The sequence below is a fragment of the Chinchilla lanigera genome, unplaced genomic scaffold (assembly GCF_000276665.1).
Source record: "Chinchilla lanigera isolate Chin_1 unplaced genomic scaffold, ChiLan1.0 scaffold00069, whole genome shotgun sequence".
Classification (NCBI taxonomy): domain Eukaryota; kingdom Metazoa; phylum Chordata; class Mammalia; order Rodentia; family Chinchillidae; genus Chinchilla; species Chinchilla lanigera.
Window position 1 is genome coordinate 7,421,364 of NW_004955470.1, and position 23,740 is coordinate 7,445,103.

Genomic DNA, 23,740 nt, shown 5'->3' on the forward strand with positions numbered 1-23,740 from the left:
CAGGACCCGAGAATGAGGGAAGCGGCGTTTTCCTTCCTCCCGTTGCCGTGGGTGTCGTGCACTGTGGAGTACAGGTGACGCTCAGCTATCCTCGTGTGTGGCTTTTCCCAGCCAGTGATACGTGCACCGCACACACCTCCTGTGTCACAAAGAGCAAATCCGAGGATTTGCTCTGTGTGCATAGACTACTAAACGAATTAAAGAGTATTCTAGAGCACGTGCTATATTTAATTCATACCCTATAAAGTAATGATAAGAAAGTGAAACCACATAGAAAAACAAGAGAAAAATCTAATGAATACCCTGTCATCTGTCCTTTTTGGAAGGAGACATTGCAGAGTAAATAGGTTGCTGGTTCTCAGGGCGATGAGCGATGGAGCTGGCTTGTCCAGCGAAGCACAGGACAGTCAGTGCTGAGATGACGCATCGCTGTCTTGCAGGACGAATATGGATGCAGCGGGTGTTTCTGTCTCTTGCCACCTCTCATAGGAGGTGTGCTCTTGGGCTTCCTTCCAGATCCAGGATCATCAGAAAGTGCTAGACGCCCAGCAGGGCCTGTCTTCTTGGAAAGGAAAGATATTTTACTTAGCACAGGCTCTTCAGATGGCAGCACAGCTTTACACTGGGGTGCAGGTGGGGTTGATGGGCACTGAGCTGTTTGTCACTGTGCGGGGGGAGACAGCGCTGGAGAGCCAGCCTTGGGCCCTCGCAGCCCTCCCCTGTCCTCCTGGGGTGGGTCTGGTTCACACAGACCACGAGGTCACCCACTGAAGATGGATGCTTGTCGTGGGAAAGGGACCGCCCTGTACACAAATAGCACAAATTACAGCTGAGAAACGGCAGCTGGAGGCAGCAGCGTGTCTTAAAGGCACAGTAGGAGAGGGTGTGTTGCTCCGGGTGACCCCAGCTGCTGGGACTGGCAAAGATGGGGCTGTCTGCGTATGTGGGAGCGTGGGTGACGCCCTCCTGTGAATGCACCAAGGGTGCACCGTGTCCCACATAGGACTTCACAAAAGCGTCTGGCCCACGATTGCTTGTTGTTATAAGAGGTGTGTTCCTGGCTGCTCACTTGGAGGGATGCAGAGTAAAACTCATGCGTGTCTGTCCTCAGGGCCTGGCGCATCTTCACATCCATCACGTGATTCACCGGGACATTAAGGGCCAGAACGTGCTGCTGACGGAGAACGCGGAGGTGAAGCTCGGTATGTGCGGGCCGGTGGGCCTTGGGACCTGACCATGCTGGTACGGGTCAGCCACACTCCTGCCCACGGCCTTTAGCTGCGAGGCCATGCTGGTGCCTGAGTTCTTGCTTTTGCTCTGCTAGAGACTGGGAATCCGGCACAGGGTGCAGCCCTCCTCCACACATCCTCCCCGCCCCTCCCGACTGAGTTTTAAGTCCAGCCATATTACTCTCCTGCTTAAAGGCCTTTAGTGGCTTTCTGTTTTACTTGGACAGAATCCACATTTCTTGCCCTGACCTATAAGATGTACTAGGATCTGACCTGCGACTTTCCTACCCCATTTTGTGACCCTCTTCTGTCCCACCCCTGTTGCCCCAGGGCCTTTGCACACATTGTCCCCATGGGGCGCCTTGACCTCAGTTTGAAAGTTGGAGGTTTTTCCCAATTTGCAAGACTTTCCCTGACCCTCTGATCTGTCCTGGGCTGTGTTTCTTTTTTCTTTCCCAGTACTGCTGACAGTTTATAATTTCTGACTATTTACTTTCTTGTATCGCTGTCTTGTTTGCCGGAATGAATGTAAGTTCTGGGAGTGCAGCAGCTGGATTGAGAGTGTTGTTGTGCGACACCTGGCATATGGCCTTGTGTGAAGTAGAAGTTGATAAACTTCTGGTGCCTTCCTGGAGATGATTTCACAGTGATTTCTAACCTAGTTCCTTTGGCTGGATCTGAATTCATACCCATTTGATTCTCATAAAATGGTCGGCCAAGGTTTCCAACAGTATTAGCTGTAATTTTTCTTCTCTAATGGATCATAAAGAATGCTCATAAGAATCTAGTCCACCTTGCTTTAAAATGAAGTGGGGAAGTTGTTCTTATAGAGCCCGTCACCGTTGTCTTTCCTGTGCCAGGGCATCAGGAGGGCCGCCTTTCCAGTTGGCAGGAAGCACTGATGACCCCTGCCGTGGGTGGCGGTGCCAGGCTATGGTGGTCGCTCTGTGATCAGCTGCTGGGAAGCGGGCTGAGGCAGCCTGGGGCTTCCAGGAGGAGCAGGAGCGGCCAGTGGCACGCCTGCCTCCTGTGCCCACTGCCCACTGCTCTGTGCACACAACTGTGCTCCTTGCACCCCTCTGCCCGCCATAGCCTCGCATACCGGCTGGTCCTGCTACTGTATGTTCCTGCCGGGCCCATGGCCGTATGTGGAGCCCGGTGCTGGCTGGGACTCACGGGCAGGTGTGTCCAGAGGGGGGCTTTCTGCCGTCCCTCCAGGCTCACCACTGAGCCATTGGGTTGGGTGAGAGGTAGACGGGACCCTGACAGACCTAAGTGCCCACTGCTTTGGGAGGCTTTCTTGGTGTGTATCGCTGCTCTTTTAGTGCAGTGCCATGTTCTTTCTAAGAAAACCCCAGTGTTGCTTCAGAAGCCACGGCAAGGGGCTCTCGGGTCTGACCCCTGAACTTGCCCTTGGTTGAGGCAGGCTTGGCTCTCTGAAGCTGCCAAGGATCACCACCCTGCTTAAGGCCCTGTGCTGGTTCCCGGTGGCCAGGCTGCGCTCCCGGGAGCTTCCAGGGCAGAGGAGCCGGTGGGCAGGTGTGGCGGTCGTGCTCAGGAGCAGGCTCGCCCTCACAGTGCGGCCCTTTTGCAGTTGGCTTGTTCACAAGGCAGCGCCGTCTCCCTGTGCCCTAAGAATGCCTCTTCCTTACAGTATTGCCTCTGTATCTGACGTGTTTATGGACCGTGTTCCCCTGTTCCTCTCTGTCTTCTCCTCGCAGTGGATTTTGGGGTGAGCGCTCAGCTGGACAGGACGGTTGGCCGGAGAAACACGTTCATTGGCACCCCCTACTGGATGGCGCCCGAAGTCATCGCCTGCGACGAGAACCCAGATGCCACCTACGACTACAGAGTAAGGGGCGCTGTCTGGGCCCCAAACTTCCCGGCGGTGGGGTGCCTTGCTTGGGATCCCCTGCTGTGGCTGCAGCCCCCAGCACTGCATAGATGCCGTCTTGTGTGCGGCTCTCCCCGTGCTCTCCTTCGTGCAGAAGCTGCTGGCCCACCAGCTGAGCCGCTGGGCTGAGCCCAGGCCCCTCAGCAGGAGTCAGCCCCGTACCCCGCGCATCTGCTTTGTTTACGTGAAGACTGTGTTAGGGTCATGTGTTTCCTCTTTGTAAAACACGGCCCGAGTATACCATCCCTTCACCTAGGAACATGGAGAGCAGTCTTGTTTAAAGAGCTTGACAACTCTGGTTAGGTCAGGGAGTTTTCTGAAATTGCTGGAGTGACCTCTAGAGACTTGAATCAGTAATGCATTTTTTGGATCCAGGTGTCGCACACAGGTGATAAACAGACCGTGTTTTCAAAGTGTTTTTAACCTTTGCTTTAATTAAATGAACCAGATTGGTTAATGTACCTGCTAATGATACTCATACTTGAGTTCATGTCATGAGAGTCCCTAGTATATCTCAGTATTTATTAAAATACCCAATTAATGAGGCTTAGCTTAAGCCAGTATTGCAGAGGAGTTTTAAATTTTTAGGGAAAATATTTTAAAATGGATTATAGACTTTACAACTTTCTGTTCTTTTAATGTTATTACTTACCTAAAATTTGACAACATTATCAAATTTAGAAAACTCGAGGGAAAAAAAAACCCTGGGAAACCTCCCCCCGACCCTGCTGGTGACAACTAAATTGCAACTAAATTGCTGAGGAGCTGTACTGTTACAGAGTGCCCTTCCCTTGGGTTTGTCTGGTCACTCTGACCCGTTAGCCTTTTTGCTGCACAGGAAAGGCTTAGCTCCTGCGGCGGGATGTGGTGCTACGTGCAGTCTCCTTGTCAGGATCCCCATAATCCCACTTATCTCACCCCTGAGGCTGCCAGCAGCCATCTCTGGGGTGAGGGAGTGAGCCCGTGTGTCTCTGTAGTGCGGAACACCCAATAGAAACAAGGCAGGACTGCAGGGGGCCCTGTCCTTGGGCCCTGGATTAGGACACAATTTTGTAACATGACTGTAGGTTATGTAGAAACCACTTCGACTGAGGCATCAATGTTTCCCTGGTGAGGATAGCGTATAAATAAAAATATGTAGGCAGTAATGGTCCATTGCCTGCTGTTTAGAAATCTCTTGGATTTTAAGAACTGGTAGCAGATAATAGCTTTTGTTCATTAGCTAGTGCTTAGTGGGTGCCCCCATGAGTGTGAGCAAAACAGACAGAAGTGCTTGCTGTCCAAGAATGTTACTCAAGTTGGGAGTAAAGTTCAGGGCAGATCTTGAAGCAGATGTGTACCGGGCGCCAGGTGGGAAAGCGCGCACACAGCTTACTGGTGGCGAGCGCCTTGCTGGTCGGTGCCCAGGGCCTGATGGGAAGTGGAGAACTACGCTTGGTTCTGTGAATTCAGTTGTGGGCATTTTATAAAGGATGCGTTCTGTGTTTCAAACTCTGAAAGTTTTAATGAATTAAGTTTGAAGCAGTAACATAAAGCACAAAGTAAACATAAACAATGGCTAGAAGACCAAACTATTAATGCAGTCGGGTCATGAGGGAGCAAGGTGAAGAGGAGACTGCTGGCTGATCAGAGCAGAGCGACGCTCTGCAGGGAACATCTCTAGTTAATTGTAGGTGGGACTGGTTTACACTGTACATCAGCACTGGTTTTATTTTCTTTCATGCAGTCACTTATGAAATACCCTTATAGATGTGTTCCTGCTTCATTTTCCTGGCAAACTTCTTTTGGATTGTGTACCTGAAAGAAAGCCTTTGTTTCATTGGTGTGAATGGGCAGAAGTATAAATAAGCTGTGACTTTGTAGCTAACACAGTATCTATAATGCACTGTCTTATTTCTGCAGAGTGACCTTTGGTCTTGTGGCATTACGGCCATTGAGATGGCAGAAGGTGCTCCCCGTAAGTAACCTTCTTTCCTTCTTTTTTTGTTTTTTTTCTGGTACCGGGAATCGAACTCATGACCTTGCGCTTGCCAGGCAGGTGCTGTGCTGCTGAGCTAAATCCCCAGCCCCACCTTCTTTCCTTTTAAGCCCAGTTGTTGTGTGAAACCTAAACTAGTGCCCTGGAGAAGTCGTTCCTGGTGGGGCGGGTAGGGAGAGGAACGGTGAACTTGTAGTTTTAGGTATAAAGGGGATGCTTGGCCACCAGGCTTCCTTGTGGAGGTCTGTAGGCTGGGTTTTCTTTCACTTCAGTAGTGTTCTCATGTCTGTCCTCAAGAGGACAGATAAGTGCTAGGTTTTCTTTTTGTATTTTAGATTTAATAGTGAAATAGCGTCTAACACATGAAATTCTATTATTAAGTTTCCACTTTACAGATAGGGGTATTACCTTTTATTTACAGATTTTTGTGTTTTTTTTTGGTATTACGTAATGAACATTTGTAAGAGTGTTGGCTTTTCCTTGGATTAAATCAGTGAGAATTGCATAAAATTGATTTTTGATCAGGGATGGGATAGAATTGCCAAGAAAAAAGGGGGCAACCCCAAATTTTCTATTGGTGCCCCTAAAATAGTATACTCAAACAGTGGCTAAATGCCTATTACATCGATGCTGAATAAATATCTCTTGACTGTCTGGAAAAATATATTGCCAGCTGAGAGCCAGTTGGCTGTACAGAGATGAATGTCTGCTTGAATGCCATCGGTCCTGTGTTTCCTTCTGAGGAACCGAGAAGTAGTGCACGGTCCTTTGTTTTCTTTCACAAGGGAAATACCTTTGTCTGTGCCTCCACTCCTGCTCCCTAGCTGCCTTGTTAGTGTTCTTGAAGGTAAATAAACATGGGAGATGCACATGGCCTCCAGGCAGCACTGGTGCCTCTGCGCTCCTCAGGCTGTACTGGAGTGAGTGAAGGAAGTACAGCAACGCCATCTCACATTCACGGTTTTACTCTTTATAGTACTGGTTACGGTAACGAACACTAGCATTTCGGGTGGGCTCGGCTGTGGCATTGTGTCAAGGCCTTACAAGCCGGGTCTGTCTTAGGCCCTGTGAAGGTACAGGCATTTTTATTGCAACCTTACAGGTGGCTTAAAAACTCAAGCATTACCTCCTTTAAGATTTCGGCTTGCTTTTACTTTTGATTTGTGAAATGTTTCCTGTGTGTGCTTGAAGTTAGGTGTTCTTGTTCCTCTTGTTCTTCTTTTATTTTGCTGTTACTAAATGGGAAGTTCAAAGTGTGCCCTAGACTTCGTAACTGGAGGTGTAGAGTGATGGGAACCTTTCTGAGTGGAGCCCGGGAATCTCGGTGGGTGAGCCGAGGGCTGTACTGACACTCTGTCTCCTCCCCCAGCCCTCTGTGATATGCATCCGATGAGAGCGCTGTTCCTCATCCCCAGGAACCCACCTCCCCGGCTGAAGTCCAAGAAATGGTGAGCAGAGTATGGGTGTTCACTGTTGCTCTTTGCCTTTTCTCCCCTCCGTCCCTTCCATCCTTTGTCCTCCCTCCGCCTTCCCCGTCCTTATTTTACTTTCTTCTGAGATAAAATTCGGGCCATTGTAATTTCATTGAGTCCAAAAACCACTACCTCTGAACACAACTGAAAGGTGCCTGCTTTCCCCTGAGTTTGTTTCTTGATAAATTCTCTTTGAATTCCAGTATATGACAAGCAACTGTATGAACACTGTAGTTGATTAAAGAAAAAAGTTCCATGCAGGCACTGAAGCACAGTGTAATGTCCTTCTGAACATCTTTCCTTTATAAAAGCAAAGCTGCACTGCCTTGGAGTTTCTCAGATGAAAACCCCGCAGGGTTTGGAAGTCAATAGGAAGACTCACTCAGTTATGTGGAAAGGCAGCTGGGTGCACACTTTTTCATTCTAGAAGAGCACAGAAACAGACTGGTCTTCCCTCCTCGGGCGGCCACCTGCCTTCCCTTGCTGCTCCTCTGTACTGTCAGAGAAAAGACCGACAGACGCCGTGCAGGGTGACGAGGCCGTTAGGGTTTTGCCCCCTTGTCTTCTCCTGCATTTCTTTCTGAGTCCTTTTCTGCCCTGTGCAGTGTGCCAGCTTCTGTCCATGGCTGCTTCCCCTCCTCTCTGTCCTCTGCCCACCTAAGTGGTCCCACCCACTGTGTGTCCCCCATGTTCCCCTTCTCTCTTCGAGAGTAATTCACATTAATGTCTCCTACGAAGCTCTGTCTGTGCGGCTAGACTGTGTGCAGGATTTCTCTGTCGAGCGAGCCTTCTTCCATTCTGCGTCGGGTCTTGCGGCCGTGATTGTGCTATTTTTTGTTTTTTCATCTTCTGAGGATTTACAGTTTTTCCTTCCTCTCTTGGTTACTGGTGCACTCAAACATTTTCTTCCGCATTTCTTCCATTCATCTCCTGTTCCTTACTGTCCTGGTTCCCAGCACCTCGTACTGTTCCTTCCTTACCTTCTTCTGCGGGCAGGATTTCTTTTCATGCTCTGTACGCTGTCTGTCACCTAGTTCTGTTCTACATACTCCACGCCATCTCCTTCCACTCTCTGGTTTCTGGAAGTTCTTAAAGGCCACACAGTTGCAAAGACTTCGGTCTTCATTGATCCACTCCGTTAATGCGTGATAGTGCCTACGTATCGTGGGTGGCTGACCCCAGGAAACCACGTGTGTAGTGGACGTGGACTTGCTCCAGCTGAACCTGATGACTCGCATTTATCCATCGACAGTTCTCGTTGTACCCGTGTGTTCTGAAGGATCAAGGTGATTGCAGACATCACAGTTTTCTTCCATTGTGTTCGCTGTCTTTCTGAACACAAGATGTAAATTTCTGCTACTGTGTTGTTCTTGGAGACCTGGTCATCAGAAGACAGCTAGTGACCTCTTTCCCCACAGAATTCAACCACTGATTTTAAAGAATGCACTGCAGGTGCTTGCTGTGCAAATGTTAGTCTGCACACAGTTCAGAGTTTCTGGTCTGAGGAGAGACTCCATCTGTGTTTTAATCAGTTCCCTGCAGTGATCCTGTGGGCAGCAGGGCTAGGGGATCTTCGTGGACAGCACTGCGCTGTACAGTGCTGCGTAGTTTCTTCCGTATTCCTCGGTAACCACAGAGTAGCAGGTCAGAGTAACTTTGAGCTCATCCTGACCCATTCTCCCATTCTCTCCACTGTCACACCACCCTTAGAGACTGACCTGTTCTCCTCTGCTCGTCTTCATTCGTGTTTCTTCGCTGTGGGTTTCTGTTTGCTCACACCTGTCTTTGGAGTATCAAACATCGTACCTATTCTTGATGTCCAACCACTGTACCAGTTTGACCTTTTTCTCCTCTGAAAGTTTAATTATAGTTTGCTATCCTGTATCCCTAAATGTTCTCTCCTTTGTATCCTCTATATATTTATTACATAGCCTAACATAAATATATATGTAAATATTTGTCAAACTGGAAAAAAAATAGTAAGCTTGGGCAGAAATACGAGGTGAGAGAAGTGATTCTTAAAAGCAGTGAAATAATGAGTTGAATTAATTTTCTAAATTGTATTTCTAAAAACTGAAGAACTCATTCATTCAACAAAAGTTGATTGCATATCATTTATGGTATGCCACGTGAAAAGCTGACATTTCTGATGAATTGGACCTGCCCTGCCCTACTTCCAGCCAGTAGGGGAGAGAGGCACGTGGCGTGTGCGGCCTGCTAAGTGCAGGCGACCCCAGAAGAGGGCTCCTGACCTGGGGCGTGTGGGGCAGAGCGCTGCTGGGGCGCCCACCTCGCCACAGGGACAGTGCAGAGCCCCATCTCACAGCCAGGGCCCGTGAGGACGTGGAGACGAGGCTGGGGCTGGGTTCCCCGTGAGCACAGAGGAACAGGCAGTGCTGAGGGTGGCTCGTCGTGCATGTGCCTGCGCACAGGGAGCCCTGCGGGTCAGCCAGTGTGACAGCCTGACCGCAGGAGCGGGTGAGTGGGTCGGGCTGGCAGCTTTGATCGCTGACGAGCATGCTCTCATCACTGTCTGTGTCAGCCTCCTAGGTTCCGACGGCGACCCTGTCTGTCTCACATCAACACAGCCCTCCCCCTGTGTCCTTGCTTCTCTGCCACGTGATTTAGTGATGAGTGAGCAACACAAGATTCTAAACCTGACTTCCCTCACAACCCTCTGCCTGCGGTGTGTTGTTGGTGTCACTGGGGTGTAAATCTTGCACTGCGTTAGTGATCTTGGTCCCCAGGAAGCCCACCTTCCTCTTTATGTTCCTACATTGTTCCTGGGCATTTGCAGGGCGTTCACAGTGAACGCGGAAGCTCTTTGGAGCTTGGCTTTTTGTGGTAGAAATTGATATTTTCCCCTTCTTCCTGTAGGTCAAAGAAATTTTTTAGTTTCATAGAAGGATGCCTGGTGAAGAATTACATGCAGCGGCCTTCCACAGAGCAGCTTTTGAAACATCCTTTTATAAGGGATCAGCCAAATGAAAGGCAAGTTCGAATCCAGCTTAAGGATCATATAGACCGGACCAGAAAGAAAAGAGGAGAGAAAGGTATTAAACCTTTTACTTTCATCCTTTAAAACTTTGCTCTTTAGTTTCTTGCCAATTAGAATAGGGTGACACCGTGCTGCTCACCTGGCAGTGCTGAGATTGTTGGTCTCCGCTGTGTGGTTCTGGGATTGGGCCTAGGGTCTGGCCGGCCGCAGCGGGACAGTGTGTCCCCAGCAGACACCAGTTTGACCAGCATGGTTTTTCTGTCTGTCCTCAGGCCACATCTCAGTGCTCGGCAGGTCACTGCGCTTTGGTTTTGTGTTCTACTTCCCTTGGGCTGCACAGACGTCGCTGGGTTCTCCACTCACTCTCCCCAGCACAGACCTTGCTCTTTGCTGCACTCCCACTGGGGCCCCAGCTGCTAAAGACTGCTACATAAATTCTCTGGATGCTGTGTCCTGCAGCAGGGGGTTTGCTGAGGTCTGGGCCACATGTGTGCCCAGACTGCTTCTCTCCGGTTACCGCACAGCATAAGCGGCTGCTCCAGGCTCCTGTCTGTCCTGGCACCCTTGCTTCGTGTCTTTACACACACTGTGGCTGCTGCTGGGAGTGCCCACTTTTCTCCTTCTGTCCAGCAAGGTGCAGTTCATGGTTCATCACCGCCTTCACTAACCAACCTCCTAGGCTCCTAGTTTGTAGTGATCTTACAGTGATTTGACAGAACAGCATTTGGGTCCAGCATTGCTCATAACTTTTTTTTGGACATTAAAATTTCAAGGCCAAAGAAGGAACTACAAAGAGCAAGTCCTAAGCAGTATGAGAGTTGGTCAAGGGGCTGGGGATGTAGCTCAGTAGTAGTTCACTTGCCCACCATGTATGAGGCCTTGAGCTTGTTATCTGTAACCCTCCCAAGAGACAGTTGGCCAGAGTCATCCAAGAGGCCTGTTCGTGACTTCTTGTGTGTTTGAGTCTTACAGAGAACTTGGGTATTCATAGTTAAGTTGTTGCTGAAGTTCTTTGCCCTCTTCTATATTTATGAAACTGTATGATTATAACAAAGTGAACTAAAAGCGGTATTTTTTTCTTAACTCTTATCAACATGATAGCTTTTATTTTTGGAAGATACTCTGTGTAAATTGGGTGTATTGGTGAGCTCTCCTGTCACTAGTACATAATACCTGACATCCACTTACCAGAGGAGAGGTTTAATTTGGCTCGTGGTTTCCGGGGACTTAGCCCATGATATGTTGGCTCCAAGGAGGAAGGAACATCGTGGCAGAAGGTGCTGGGAGAGCAGACAGTTAGTTCATGGCGTCCAGGATGCAGAGCAGAGACAGAGTGTGAGAGGAGGGCCAGGGACCAGATACAGTGCAGCAGCATCCCTGTGTGACCACCCAGGCACACCCATCTCCAGGCAGTTCCCAAGCCAGTCACATGGACCATTCTGCTTAAGCAGCACTGTGGCTCGTTTCCCCATCACAAAAACTAACACTCATGGAACTCTGGCTGTGCATCAGTGTCTGCTGAGTACCTGGTCTGGACCATGTCTCATTCCTTGAATACATCTTGTAGGTAAAAAAGGCGGAACAGCTTCGTTCTGTTTCTTCCATCACAGCAGCTGTGCCTCACATTCACTTTCCACATACTCTCAGGTTCTTGTCTATAAATAGTTTATAGTACAGAATTTTAAAACGTAACAGAGTACTAATTTAAAAGATTCCAGTGATTATTTAGTTGGCATTCCCTTTAGAAACGCCAAGTATCTATGTGCCCATTAAAATTATATTGTGAATTTGTCTGGAACCACAAGTCCTTAGGCTGATGTTTCTCAACCAGGAAAATAACTTTTCATCTTACGTACTTCTGGCGAAAAGCAGAATTTTTTGTTTGTTGTGAATAGACTTTGTTTAATCTCCTCATCACCTCTGGTTTTGATTGTTCTCTGGCATGAGGCTGCTCCCTGAAGTTGGATCTTACATTTTCAAAGAGACTAATACAGTGGCCTCTTATCTTCTGAGAAAATGGGGTAAAATCTGCAGAGTGGAAATGAATTACTGATGTTATAAATTCTGCTGAGTAAGAGCAGTTTGTGTCTTGTTCTTTTCTCTGCCGTGCCATTAATTTTCTTGGATTTGCCTTGCATAGTTTGTGGGAGCGTTTGAGTTGGGGCGCCAGCACACACTTAGTGCCTCCTGCCTCTCCGCCCGGCAGACCTTTCTCTGCTGCACCTTTGGGCCCCCGGGTGCTGAGAACACCCAAGTGAAATCTCTCGATTGCATCCGCCCCTTCGAGCACTTGCCTCTTTCTTTGGAGTTCTGGCCTGCAGATAGCCTTGCCAACTTGCTGGTCGCTTTTCTTGTGCATCCCTTGTTCTGAGACCCTCAGAACTTGCCCCGTCAGGGCTCTTCTGGCTGGCCTGGGGGACGGCCAGCTTCCCAGTGGGAATTTAGCATGTCATCGCCCCGCCCCCATCCTCCAGATGAGTTGCTGTTTCCCAGGATGTTCCTGAGTTGCTGGGCCATGCAGACCCAGGTCAGGAGTGGTGACTGTGCTGTGTCCTTGTGTTCACAGATGAGACGGAGTATGAATACAGTGGGAGTGAGGAGGAGGAGGAGGAAGTGCCTGAGCAGGAAGGAGAACCGAGGTGAGGACACAGACCCAGGCAGCGGCCTGCCCTGGGCAGAAGTTCAGCTGCACACCAGTGGCAGATTCACAAGGCCTGGGCTCCTAGGAAGGGATCGTACATCACTGACAAGCGCGCCTTGCTGTCGCCATTCTCGATGTACTTCGACAGAGTCCCGTTACATGCCCACCCCCTCTAAGCAAGGATCACGCCTCATTGCCTCCCCACTCACTTGGAATGGGCAGTCGTGCTGGGGCTCCAGGTGGGACGCTGGCCCAGCTCGGCACTGGGTAACAGTCGGTCCACTCTTGGGCCAGTGGGTCTGCCATTGAGAAGTGACACCCCTCAGCCTGTTCTCTCTGTTTGGTTTCACTCTTCTCCAGGGTGGTTACCAGCGTTTGATTTCCAGGTTAGGGTGCGTTCTGTGCCCACCCAGTTGATGGTCTGTGTTTTGTTTCATCCCTGGCCTACCAAGGTGCAGTGAAGTAGGGTTGAGGAGCAAGACCTAGACGAACCCCACATGACATGAGTCAGAGCAGACGATGTGGGGTTGCAGTGACAGTTTGGCCTGCAGCTGCCCGAGCCGCCCTCACTGTGACTGAGGGAGGGACAGGGAAGGTGGGTGGGTCTGGAGAGACCTGGATGAGGGTGAGGGAGAAGAGCATGTGCCGCGTGGAGAGTCCTGTGGCATCTTTTTCTTCTCAAGCAGAATATATAAATCTACTTTAAACCCACTTGTAGAGGGTTTTTAACTGATTTTGGAGCAGTCAGTTTTTGGGTGGGGTGTGATTTGGTGAAAGATGAGAGTTCAGAGCTTTGTTTGCTGCTGTATGATTCTGAGGAAGTGGAGAAGTGGTGAGCTAGGGAGCTGCTGGCCGGCTTACGGTGCAGTGACTAATCCCTGTGGCCCACGCAGGCGGGCCCAGCCGCTGACCCTGACCCCCGGCAGTGGGCAGGACACGTGGCCAGGCGTGGGCATGTGGTGCAGGGGAGCAGGGAGGCAAGCTAAGCGCTGATGTTTCTCTTTACTAAGGGGAGATGGGTGGGCGGGGAGGGGGAAGAGGTGATTTCAGCCTTCATTGTTATTAAATGCTAGAAGGAGCCCCATGTGGTAATCCCCGCACTCAGGAGCCTGGGGCAGGAGGCAGGAGGATTGCTGTGAGTTCGAGGCCAGCCTGGACTCTACAAGGAGTGAATGCTGCTGCTGCTGCCACCTGTCTTGGGCAGCCGGGCGGTGTGTAGGCGTCCCTGAAGCCCTGCTTTCCCCACAGCTCCATCGTCAACGTGCCTGGGGAGTCCACTCTGCGCCGGGACTTCCTGAGACTGCAGCAGGAGAACAAGGAGCGCTCCGAGGCGCTGCGGAGACAGCAGCTGCTACAGGAGCAGCAGCTCCGGGAGCAGGAGGAGTACAAGAGGCAGCTGCTGGCCGAGCGGCAGAAGCGGATCGAGCAGCAGAAGGAGCAGAGGAGGCGGCTAGAGGAGGTAGGCGGGGGCGTCCCTGCTGGCCACGCCTCACCTCTCTTCGGTGGCGGCTGGCCACTCCCAGGACGTCTGAGGAGAGCCTGTGCTGTGGCTCTTCACACTCCTGAGGCTGTGGCCGAGTCGTTCTTCCTGACAGCTTTGAGAGCCTGTCTCACAGGGACTCGTGGGCACATTGTAAGGTGTAGGTCTGGATCCCAAAGGGTGCGGCCCTCAGCCTGGTGGAAAGTTTCCCTGGTAAGCCGGGCATGTGGCGCACACCTTTAATCCCATGGCTTTGGAGGCTGAGGCGAGAGGATTGCCAGGAGAAGGGAGAATGCTGAGCGTACGCAGCCACATTCCTACTGGAAGGCAGGCCCGCCCCTCACCGCCAGTCCCAGGCACACAGCTGCCTGAGTCCCTCGCTGAGGGACACTCTGCTGATAAGCTTACCCTGTACTTATCGCCCAGATTGAGAATTCCCATAGGGTGGAGATCACCTGCATCGGAAGGTTTAACCCTAGTGGCAATGCCTTTCATGTCTAGAGCACATAGAGAACTTTGTCTTAGCTTTTTTTCAAAAAATTGTTTACATGCCAGTCTTCGCTTCTGTCTGTGGTTATGTCTTTGTTTCTCAGGAAGATTGAAGTATATGTAATTGTTATTTCATCTTTTTTTCATTGACTCATGACTTGATACCTATCCTTCTTCCTCCCTAACTACTGCACATTTGGTGAGCCTGTTCTCCATGTGTTCTTTGGCTGAGCTTAATAAAAATTTTAAAAATGTTATTCTAGAGAAAACCTGAAAAGCAAGTGAAGGTCGGCTAAGCTTCTTCAGCTGGTCTACTTTGGATGTGATTTTGAACCTGCTAACATATTTAAGTAGATTTCCTATTTGCCTGACTATACATCTTTATTCTGACCTCACCGAAACTGAGAGTATTGGGTAGGAACAAGAGAATTTTGTAGAGATTTGTTTTCAGTAAGCCTGGTGCTGTTGGTATCACATTCTTAAAACTGTACATAAATGGTGTTTTTAATATAGGTGGGGCCAGAAATCTAACTTTTGATTTGGCATTTCCAAAACTTAAGCTTTTCTTTTAAAAAAACAACAAACGAAATCTATCCCTGTCCAGTCTTAACCTCAGAAGACCATGATATACTCTGAAGTCTAAATTACTTTAATTGAACTCAGGAGAGGGACTTGGTTTCCAAGCTGTTGGTCACTTGGTGGCTTCCCGTGCCCCTCTCAGTTTCGGGGCCCTGTGACAGGGCGCTCCTCCTCCTCCGCCCCGAGTCTCTCTGCGGGTGTGTACTTTCCTGACTCTGCGATCTCCCCTCACAGGGTCTGACTCTGGAGTCTCACTAGTCGTGCTGTGTTTGGAGAATCCATGTTCTCCGCTGAGGGGGACGTGCGGGCGCCCAGCAGGCTTTGCGTATCTTCTCCCCACAGGACGACACAGGGCCTTACCTTCGCAGCTCGGAGGGCTGGGTTGATAGGGGAGAAATTCAGAACAAATGAAAGCAGGAAACGCATACTTTCTGTGAGACGCGGCTCAGTATAGATGTCAATTTTACCACTAGGAAGACGTGGAAGTTTCTCAGTAAAAAAATGAGCCGTGAACGAACCGTGTCATGTGTTTGTTGCGTATCTCCCGACTCTGAGATCTTGGAAGGTGGTGAACTTCTTTCCCCCAGGCCTTCCAGCAGCGTCGCCGTGCACTTTGCAGAGCAAGGGGCCGCCTCCTCCCTTCTCACTGCCTGCGGAAAAGGCCTCTGTTCTGCATGCCAGCATCTCACCTCAGGAGCAAGCAGCGCGAGTCCCAGCTTTAGGACGTGCGGCACTCACAGCCTCACAGCCACCCAGCGGCCAGGGCGCTGCAGCTGAGGCCTGGCCTTCTGTCTAGTCAGCGGCCAAGGTGTTTTCCAGAAAGTGGTTGTCTTGGGCTTGAGAACCTCTTAAAATTCTTAAATGTTCTTTTGGCATCTAGTCTAGTGGTCGGTTATGTTTACAGTTATGTTTTTTAAAGAGTTTAATTCAACAAGTGTTACTTGTCTGAAGATGGGAAGGAGTTATGTTTGAGCAGAGGCGGTGGTTTCATCAGGACGTGTGCATGAGGAAACAAGCCTGGGTTGGAAGTGTGCGTGGGCAGCACAGACTGAAAACCGCCCAGAAGGAGCAGGCTGCAGGCCCTACTGACTGGCCGACCGAGTGTGCATCCCGGGCGTATTTCCATGGGGCGCTTTTCCTTGGGCCTCGCTGTGTTGTCACTGAAACGCACTTAGAAAGGGTTTAGAACCGTGGGAGGAAAGCATTGCTTTAAATGCCAACTTGGGTAATGGAAGCATAGCTGGAAAAGCCTGTATTTACCAGGCATTCTTGGGGGAACTCAAGTTGTAAGGAAATCCCTTTAAGATTTGAGAGATTCGGAAATCACATTACAGAATCATGTTGTTTTTCAGTCTGTTTGGTTTTATTTTAAAGAAGGAATGATTTAAGAAAAATAATGACCTCAGTTTGCAGAAGCTTAGAAGCGTTGTATGGTGTGGTGGCTCTGAGTGGGGTAAGCCTGCGAAGGCGAATTCCTTAGAACTCCGTTTGGAATAACAGGCGTAAGATCAAGGCGTCGTGGATTGCTGTCAGCAGTGTGCACTTCACTTTTGGCTGTTTCTTTGCGGTTCTAATGCAAGAGGCCAGCTTGCACAGGAGGCCCCTGTTAAGATGTGCTGGGTAGGTGTACTGTCAAGACTGCTCACTGCACGCGTTGCCGTGGTGCACATGAAGTGTGAGTATTGTATTTCTGGTGACTTATCTTAGCTGCAAGACTTGGAGAAGGCCTCTTTCTGATTCACCTTGTGTACCCACGGCACTTACTACTAATTACTCCTGAAACCAGCCATTTGTTTTTGTGTGTATTGTGTATCATTTGTTTGAATTTCTACCCATTTGGAAATGGACTTTGGCATGACCATCCCCAATTAGAACCCCAGGGCCGCCTTAGAGACTTCACAGGCCCTTTGAGAGCACGCCAAGCTACAGAGGGCCTGCTTGCCACGTGTAAGGCGCTCTGTGAAGTCACAGTGGCCATTCAAGCTTTCATGTACACACTTGGGGATCGTGAGGAGGCAGTGTTAGGTCAGGGGTGGATTTGCTCCCTGAGTGGGTTCTCTACCCGCACTACTCCAAATGCTACGCGTTGGGTAAGATGCCACAGGGTTAGTCTTGGGAGTGAAGTGCCGAGCGTGGCAGATGTGATTTAACCAAAGGAGCACACAGGCTGAGGGGAGCTCAGCTCAGTGCGGGATGCGTGCTTCGTGTGCAGAGGCCTCCGCCCTCGAAGAGTGATGATTCCTCTGGGGAAGGTGATTTGCTACGGGGAGATGATAAACAAGACACAACTGTTGCTTTCAGGGAACTTTAGGTCTTAAAGTTTCACATGAAACTGAGAAGAAAAGCCTTTGGAAGCTTTCAGTTGATGCTTGAGATTTTTTTTAAGGTAGCCTTGTCTGCTTTTAAGGTGATGGATGCCCTTTTTGCTAGTGTATTTTTAATTAAACTTAGAATAACTCTTAGTTATTTTAAGTAAGAATTGTGTTGACTCTGAGGAACACTGTAATGGAAACTTTTCTCTGCGAAGTCCCACTGTAGTGACTGAAGGGGTGAAAGCGGTGTGAGCAGCAGTGATGACTGGGAAAGCAGGCGTGACTTGTGGAAGTTAAATAGTGTGTGAAATTAGATTGTTTTTAACTGTAAACCCTGGAAGTGCCAGAAATGGTGGGCAGATAGAGGTGGGGTTAAAGCAAGGCTTGTGGGAGTGGGGTGGTGTGGACAGGCAGAGAAGGGGAGGAGAGTCAGACCCTGTCGTGCCTGCTCTCCACCTCCATCCTGGGGTGACAGCGACAGGGTGCCGTGTCCCCCAAGACTGCATGCAGAGGCGGGCCTGGAGAGGTGATGCACGAGGGTGCCGACCCCCTAGCCCCTTCGGGGAATGCGTTACCTGGATGGGCCTTGGAAGATGGGCTCAGCTGGAGCAGCAGACCACACCCGTGCCCTGGAAGGAGGGTGTTCGATCCTCCCTGGTCTGTGCCCACATCCCTGGCCCTCTGGCACCGAGCTTGGGTCAGGTCTGGCACAGAAAGGCACCCAGCAGGGAAGCTCCGCTGCTGAGAACTTGGCACATGGAGAGCTGCCGTCTGTTTTCCCTGAATTTGGGTTTGACACAGACCCTAGTCTAATGTGTCTCTTCCTAAGACATTTTGTTTGAAAAGCTGTAAATGCAGGTTCTCAAGCCATAGGCAGGACGTGCATTGGTTGGGGGCAGTGTAGGTGTCAGGACCTAATGAGGATGCTTTGCCCCTAAAGTTGCAGTTCTGCACACTAGAGCGTGAGTTTGTTCTTTCTGTGGCCCACCTCCACCCACGGCCAGTGGCTGAGCTTGTGCTTCCGGCACAGACAGTGGGACAAAGAGCAAAAGCTGTCACAGGCGAGGTAGTGCGACCAAACGCTGCCTCAGCACAGGACGGATCAGAACGATGCTGGCTTCTGGTGAGAGGCCAGGGCACCTGCCGGTGCCTCTGCCCCGTTACTCCGTGTGGAGCACCTTGCGTTTATTTCTCGGGGAGCACTCTGTAAGAGTTTCCGTTTAAACTGAAGGTGAGCCTAGAGGTTGGGTGAGGATGCGAAAGCTTAGTCAAGCTCTAATGCCGCCTGTTTCGTATGCCCATCATAAGGGTGTGTGTCTCATCCTGAGCTCCTCTCAAACCATGTTTCTGTCACCTGTAGTTTATGTGATATTATCAGCGCTGTGTCACAGACACCTGACAGCTACATGTCCTTCAGGACAGCTGCCGTCCAGTGCGGCGATCACTTCCTTGACTTGGCTGAACTGACATGAAAAAGGAAGTGTTTCATTTGTGCCAGCCACACTCCCTGTGCTCAGCGGCAGCATGTGACGGTGACAGTTGTGCACAGTGCACAGAGTGTTCTCCTCCTTCCAGAGTTCTGCCTCCTTTCTGGAGGAGAGCGCAACAGGTTCACATTGTGGGAGTGGCTAATCGCTGTTAGACCCCGCCCCGGGTGAGCTCGTGAAGGGCGAGTCCTCTGTGGCTGAGGGAGACAAGCTGTCCCTCCAGTGACTGCTCTGCACTGTGACCGGCGATGACAGGAACTGGGGACTCTGTTGCAGCCTCTGTGGCTGCTGATGGGATGCGGGGTGCCATGTGGCGAGCAGAGTGGCCTCCTTGCTCAGCTGGCTGCAACACCGGTCCAGTCATTTAGCTCTACAGAACCTGTGTTATCATCCGTAGATTGGAGGCATGTGCTAGCCCCCCAGGGTCGTTACAGTAAATGGAACTTTGGAAGTGTCAGATACTTAGCATAGTGGGAGGTGTCTAGCAGGATGTGCTCGGGGTACTGTTTGAATCTGTGACACTTGGAGACATCCTCCTTTCTCTCCTTTAGCCTTTGTATTTCTCTCTTTGCCTTATGTCTGCTTTGCTTTTTTCTTTTCCACTTTTTTCTTCCAATGTAGATGTCTGTCATAACTCTGACATGAAAGAGTAAAGAATTCCCTGTCCCCTGATTGTCATAGTACAGTGAGCGGTGGGTGCAGAGTGAAATGAAACCTGTCAGGGCTCCTGGAGGCCCAGCCCCTTTGATGAGGCTTCATGGGGAAGGGGACTGCTCCAGGCCCCACCTAGAACCTCCCAGCTTGCCCGGGAGCCCTGCCTAGGAGCTCTGATGGTTGTGTGTGTTTACCTCTGCAGCAGCAAAGGCGAGAGCGCGAGGTCAGGAGGCAGCAGGAACGGGAGCAGCGGAGGAGAGAGCAGGAGGAGAAACGGCGGCTGGAGGAGCTGGAGAGGAGGCGCAAGGAGGAAGAGGAGAGGAGGCGGGCGGAGGAAGAGAAGAGACGTGTGGAGAGGGAGCAGGTGAGCGAGCAGAGGCCGTTCCCGCTGCCCACTGGGGAGTTAGACTCCCTACGGCTGGGGGTTGGGGCAGGCGCGCACACGTGCGGGCATACCCCAGAGCAGACCTCCAGAACCTCAGGTGTTTAAGATGCTGAAACATGTCAGAGGCACACCAGTGAGTTGAGAAAAAAGGGATCTGTAAGCCGTTACACTTCAGAGAACTCTGAAAATCAGCTGAGTGCTGTCCAGGTTGCATCACCTGGAGGAGCTCTGAATGTGTTCTCCAGCCCCGGCTGAATGCTGTGAAACCTCAGGTGTCCAGAGGGCGGTGAGCACTGTGTGAGCGGGAGGTGAAAGACACCTGCAAGGGTTTCCTAACGAGAAGCACAAGGAACATCCAGTGGCTAAGCGAGTATTGTAACGTGTTTGCACACACACACGTGCACACACACGCACACAGGCATTTAAAAACTGCTAACACTTTCTGAATCAGCCAGAAAAGAGCATGTTTTAGTGCTATTCATGGCATTTTATTAATAGCAAGTGCATGTCTACTTAGAAATGTGTTGTTTCCTAAACCACCGATGTAAACAAAGGATGCACAGTGCCCAGCTTCGCTGCCTTCCTTGTGTTTGGATTGACCTCTGTATTGACCTTCAAACAGAGGAGAAAGCAGTCTGAATGAGGCCCAGTTTCGGTACTAGCTGTGATTCATGCTAACGCTTACACACCATGATGGTGACTTCCGCGCGGCTGCTGCGTGGTGCTGGCCGTGCGCCTTGCGTGGGTGTGCATGCTCACCAGCGCCTTCCTGGGGACCTCGTGCCACTCTTCATCAGTGACCTTGCTGATGTTATGGGCTGGTTAACTGGGGTGTGTGTGTTTCCTTTAACATTCTGGTTGTGCTCATACCTGGCAGCTGCAGTGAGACGTTACTGGACCAGTCTTTACGAGATCACCTAGGGGTAGATCTTACCATCTGATTGTAACAGGAGGGTTTTTGCTAGTACTTTTGCTCCAAGTGGCAGTTAGGTTTTGTGAACAGTAAGTTTTCTGGGCCCCTTGAACAAAAGCCTCTAAAATGAGTTTTACTCCACTCTCCTTTGTCCTTGCAAAGCAGTAATTCCGGTGTAGACAGTGCTGTAGAACACGTCTCCACCTGTGTAACTGTGTATGTGCTGTGTAGCGTGTTCATTGTGTGTCAGGACCTTTGCAGTTTGGAGAGGATGTGATTTTTGCAGCTGTCCCTGTGAGTTAAAGGCTGAAAACGAATGAGTACAACTTGGTCTTTCGCGTTGGGATTTTGTTCCATTTTGTTTAAAGGAGAATGAGCTGTGAGTCAGGCTCTTTCTCTCTGTGTAGTTGAGTAAGGGTGCACAGCCCTTGCAGAGGCAGTTATGGGGCATAGCAGGGTCCTGATGGGCCAGGCATAGGGAAAGGGACTTGGAATTCAGCTCAGAGCCTCTGGGAGTGGCTTTGTGGATAAGCTTCCCTGCAGACTGGCTTTTGTTGGCTTGAGTTTCTTTGCAAGGTAAGGATTTCTAAGGATGTTTATACATCGTGATTTCTGTGGTCCAGCATTCTCCTAACCAGAATTGTTGATTAAACTCCTGTGTGGCCTGTGTCTGGGGCCATTTGTATTTTAAGGTGCATCTGAAACAAGGGGATGGACAGCAGTAGATACTATAAAAACACAACCTGAATTTCAGGGTAAATTTCTCTGCATGCCTTTGGTCTGTTCCCCTTCTGGGGCAAGAAGTTAACTTTTTTCCTTGTCATAAAAGAAGACTCTTTTACTATAAAATGTTTCTTGCTCTTTAAAATTATTTCATACTGCTTTCCCACTTGCTGTTTAGTTACCTCGTAGATGTGTCCTGTTTGATCCTCACACACTTGGAGAGCTGGGAGATCTGTGTCAGTTGTTTCTCAAGTGTGGAGACTCAGGAGATGGGAGGTTGAGAGTTTGCAGTGGGTCACTGAGCTGGTGCTCAGTGAGCTGGGGTCGGGCCTCCTGGTCTCCCTTCTGGGTGATATGCATGCAACTTTGAGGCAAGGTCTTTACCTCTGTGTGTGCCATATTCTGGCTGTGCTTGCTTGTTTTCATTGTTAATGCGTTGATCATTCTTCCCATTGGAAAAAACATGCTTGTGCTCCATGCATTCACACAACACACACACGCACACACATACAAGGAAGCACATGAGAGCTCATCACCAAGAACCCGGGCGTGTTTATCTGTAAGGAGTTGCCCGAGTCTGTGCTGTAGACCTTGGCTTTCAGGGTGTCGTCATTCCAGGTACCTCTGAATCATCGGAGAAAGCACAGATCATGTTTGTAGGTTTTTTAGAAAACATTAAATGGGTTTTGGTTTAAAGTTTCAAAACTGGGTGAGCCATTAGACATAATGACTAGTAAGTAGTTATCCACTAGTCCGAGCCCTGTGGTACTTTAATGGAAGCCTCTCTGGAGTCTGCCGCCCCTATGAGCAGCGCTCCTCCTTTAAAACCCTGCCTGTGTCTGGCTGTGGTGGCGCAGCAGAAACGCGTCAGAGGCAGTAGCTTTTGGGTCTGGCCAGTTTGAAGCTCTCCAGGCGTCGTGAACAGCAGCTGGTTTGTACATGAGGTACTCGCTGCTGAGTGAGTTACGCTGAGCATGATGGGGCCGTGGCTTGCAGTGCTCCATGCCGGTGGGTCTGATGCTTTCCTTTGGGATAAATTGATCGCTGGGTAATTTCTGTGTGACAGGAGTATATCAGGCGACAGCTAGAAGAGGAGCAGCGGCACTTGGAAATCCTTCAGCAGCAGCTGCTCCAGGAGCAGGCCATGTTACTGGTAACGCCCGCCTCTGTCCCAGTCCCCAGTGTGCGTAGGGCTTGGGCTCGCCGTCCCTCCCCTGAGTTGGCCCGCTCTGGTGATCGCCAGACTGGTTTTGCTGTGCGGCTCAGGCTCAGACTGAGACACCCTCTCTGGTCATACAGCTCGGGCAGAGTGCAGGGTGGCTCTTGTTCACCCTTTACATCCTGCCAGCGAGCTGACTGCTCTTGTCTGGTAGGTAGGCGAGCTTAGAACAGAGCTTGGTGAGCGCGCTAGAATGCCAAGGGCTGCAGTGTCAGGGCTCGTGCAGTAGGGTTGGACTGAAACCCACCTGAATTCAGTTCTCTCTCACTCTGTCCCCTGGTGTCTTAGTTAGCAAGCACTGTGAGATTTTTCCACAGGTAATAATGCTACTTAGAATCCCGGCTGTTTCACTTTGTTATAAAGCGGGGTGGAAATGCATTGTGTTTAACAGAAAGCCAAGCGTGAATCCGAGCAGGGTGCGCTGTCCCTGGCCCATAGATTCAGTGTTCTCTCCCTCTCCAAGGAGTGCCGATGGCGGGAGATGGAGGAGCACCGGCAGGCAGAGAGGCTCCAGAGGCAGTTGCAACAAGAACAAGCATATCTCCTGTCTCTACAGCATGACCACCGGAGGCCGCACCCGCAGCACCCACCGCAGCCACAGCCCCCGCCGCAGCAAGAGCGGAGCAAAGCGGGCTATCACGCTCCCGAGCCCAAGCCGCACTACGATCCTGCAGACAGAGCCCGCGAGGTATCTGCCTCCCCATGCCTGGCCCGGCCATGTCAGGGTGGCAACCTCTCCAGCTAGTGGCGGGCTTGCCCCAGCTCTCCTGTCTAGTGAGTGCGTGTCCCACAAAGACCCCAGGGAGTGCCTTGCGGGCAGATCTCAGGAGACTGTGTCGGAGTCATTCTGTACATGTAAATGAGAGGGAACGTGAGATGTGAGTGGTGTGGTCCGGTGCACTAATTGTCCAAAGCTAGTAGAAAGATGACACGTGGGTTTGGTCCCCTTTCTTGTGAGATGTGGCCAAGTGCCTGTTGAGGTTGCAGGGCCGCGGGGCTTGTGTTGTCCTGGCCTGTAGGTGGCGCACTCCTGCCACGCTTGCGTGGCCAGGAGCAGGGAGGGAGCGCCTGTCCCACTGCCTGCCGTCCCCTTACTATGGGGGGGTGAAGCCTGTTTGGGGTTCCTGATGTTGTCTTTCCATCTGTTGATTTAGTCGGTTGTAGTAGGTTGCTTTTTTCTAGTTTCACTGTGTACAGTCCCCAGACTCAGCGCGTAGAGGAGGTTGTCAGGACCACGTGGCTTAACTTTGCTTTGAGAAGCCTTTTCTTTTCCTGGATCGAATCCTA

At 50.5% G+C, this 23,740-nt stretch overlaps 1 protein-coding gene across 20 annotated transcripts in view; it reads left to right on the plus strand.

Annotated features, from left to right (window-relative positions):
• Map4k4 (mitogen-activated protein kinase kinase kinase kinase 4) overlaps window positions 1-23,740 on the plus strand; it is a gene marked incomplete at its 5' end in the record, with an annotated part of 136,702 nt that overhangs the window by 87,314 nt on the left and 25,648 nt on the right. For 11 of the 20 annotated variants that reach the window (XM_013522767.1, XM_013522771.1, XM_013522774.1 and 8 more), the window contains 10 exon segments: window positions 1,112-1,202; window positions 2,951-3,081; window positions 5,026-5,080; window positions 6,471-6,549; window positions 9,451-9,626; window positions 12,138-12,210; window positions 13,461-13,671; window positions 19,416-19,577; window positions 22,301-22,387; window positions 22,917-23,141. In XM_013522767.1, coding sequence (XP_013378221.1) covers window positions 1,112-1,202; window positions 2,951-3,081; window positions 5,026-5,080; window positions 6,471-6,549; window positions 9,451-9,626; window positions 12,138-12,210; window positions 13,461-13,671; window positions 19,416-19,577; window positions 22,301-22,387; window positions 22,917-23,141 — 1,290 coding nt within the window. 20 annotated transcript variants of the gene reach the window in all.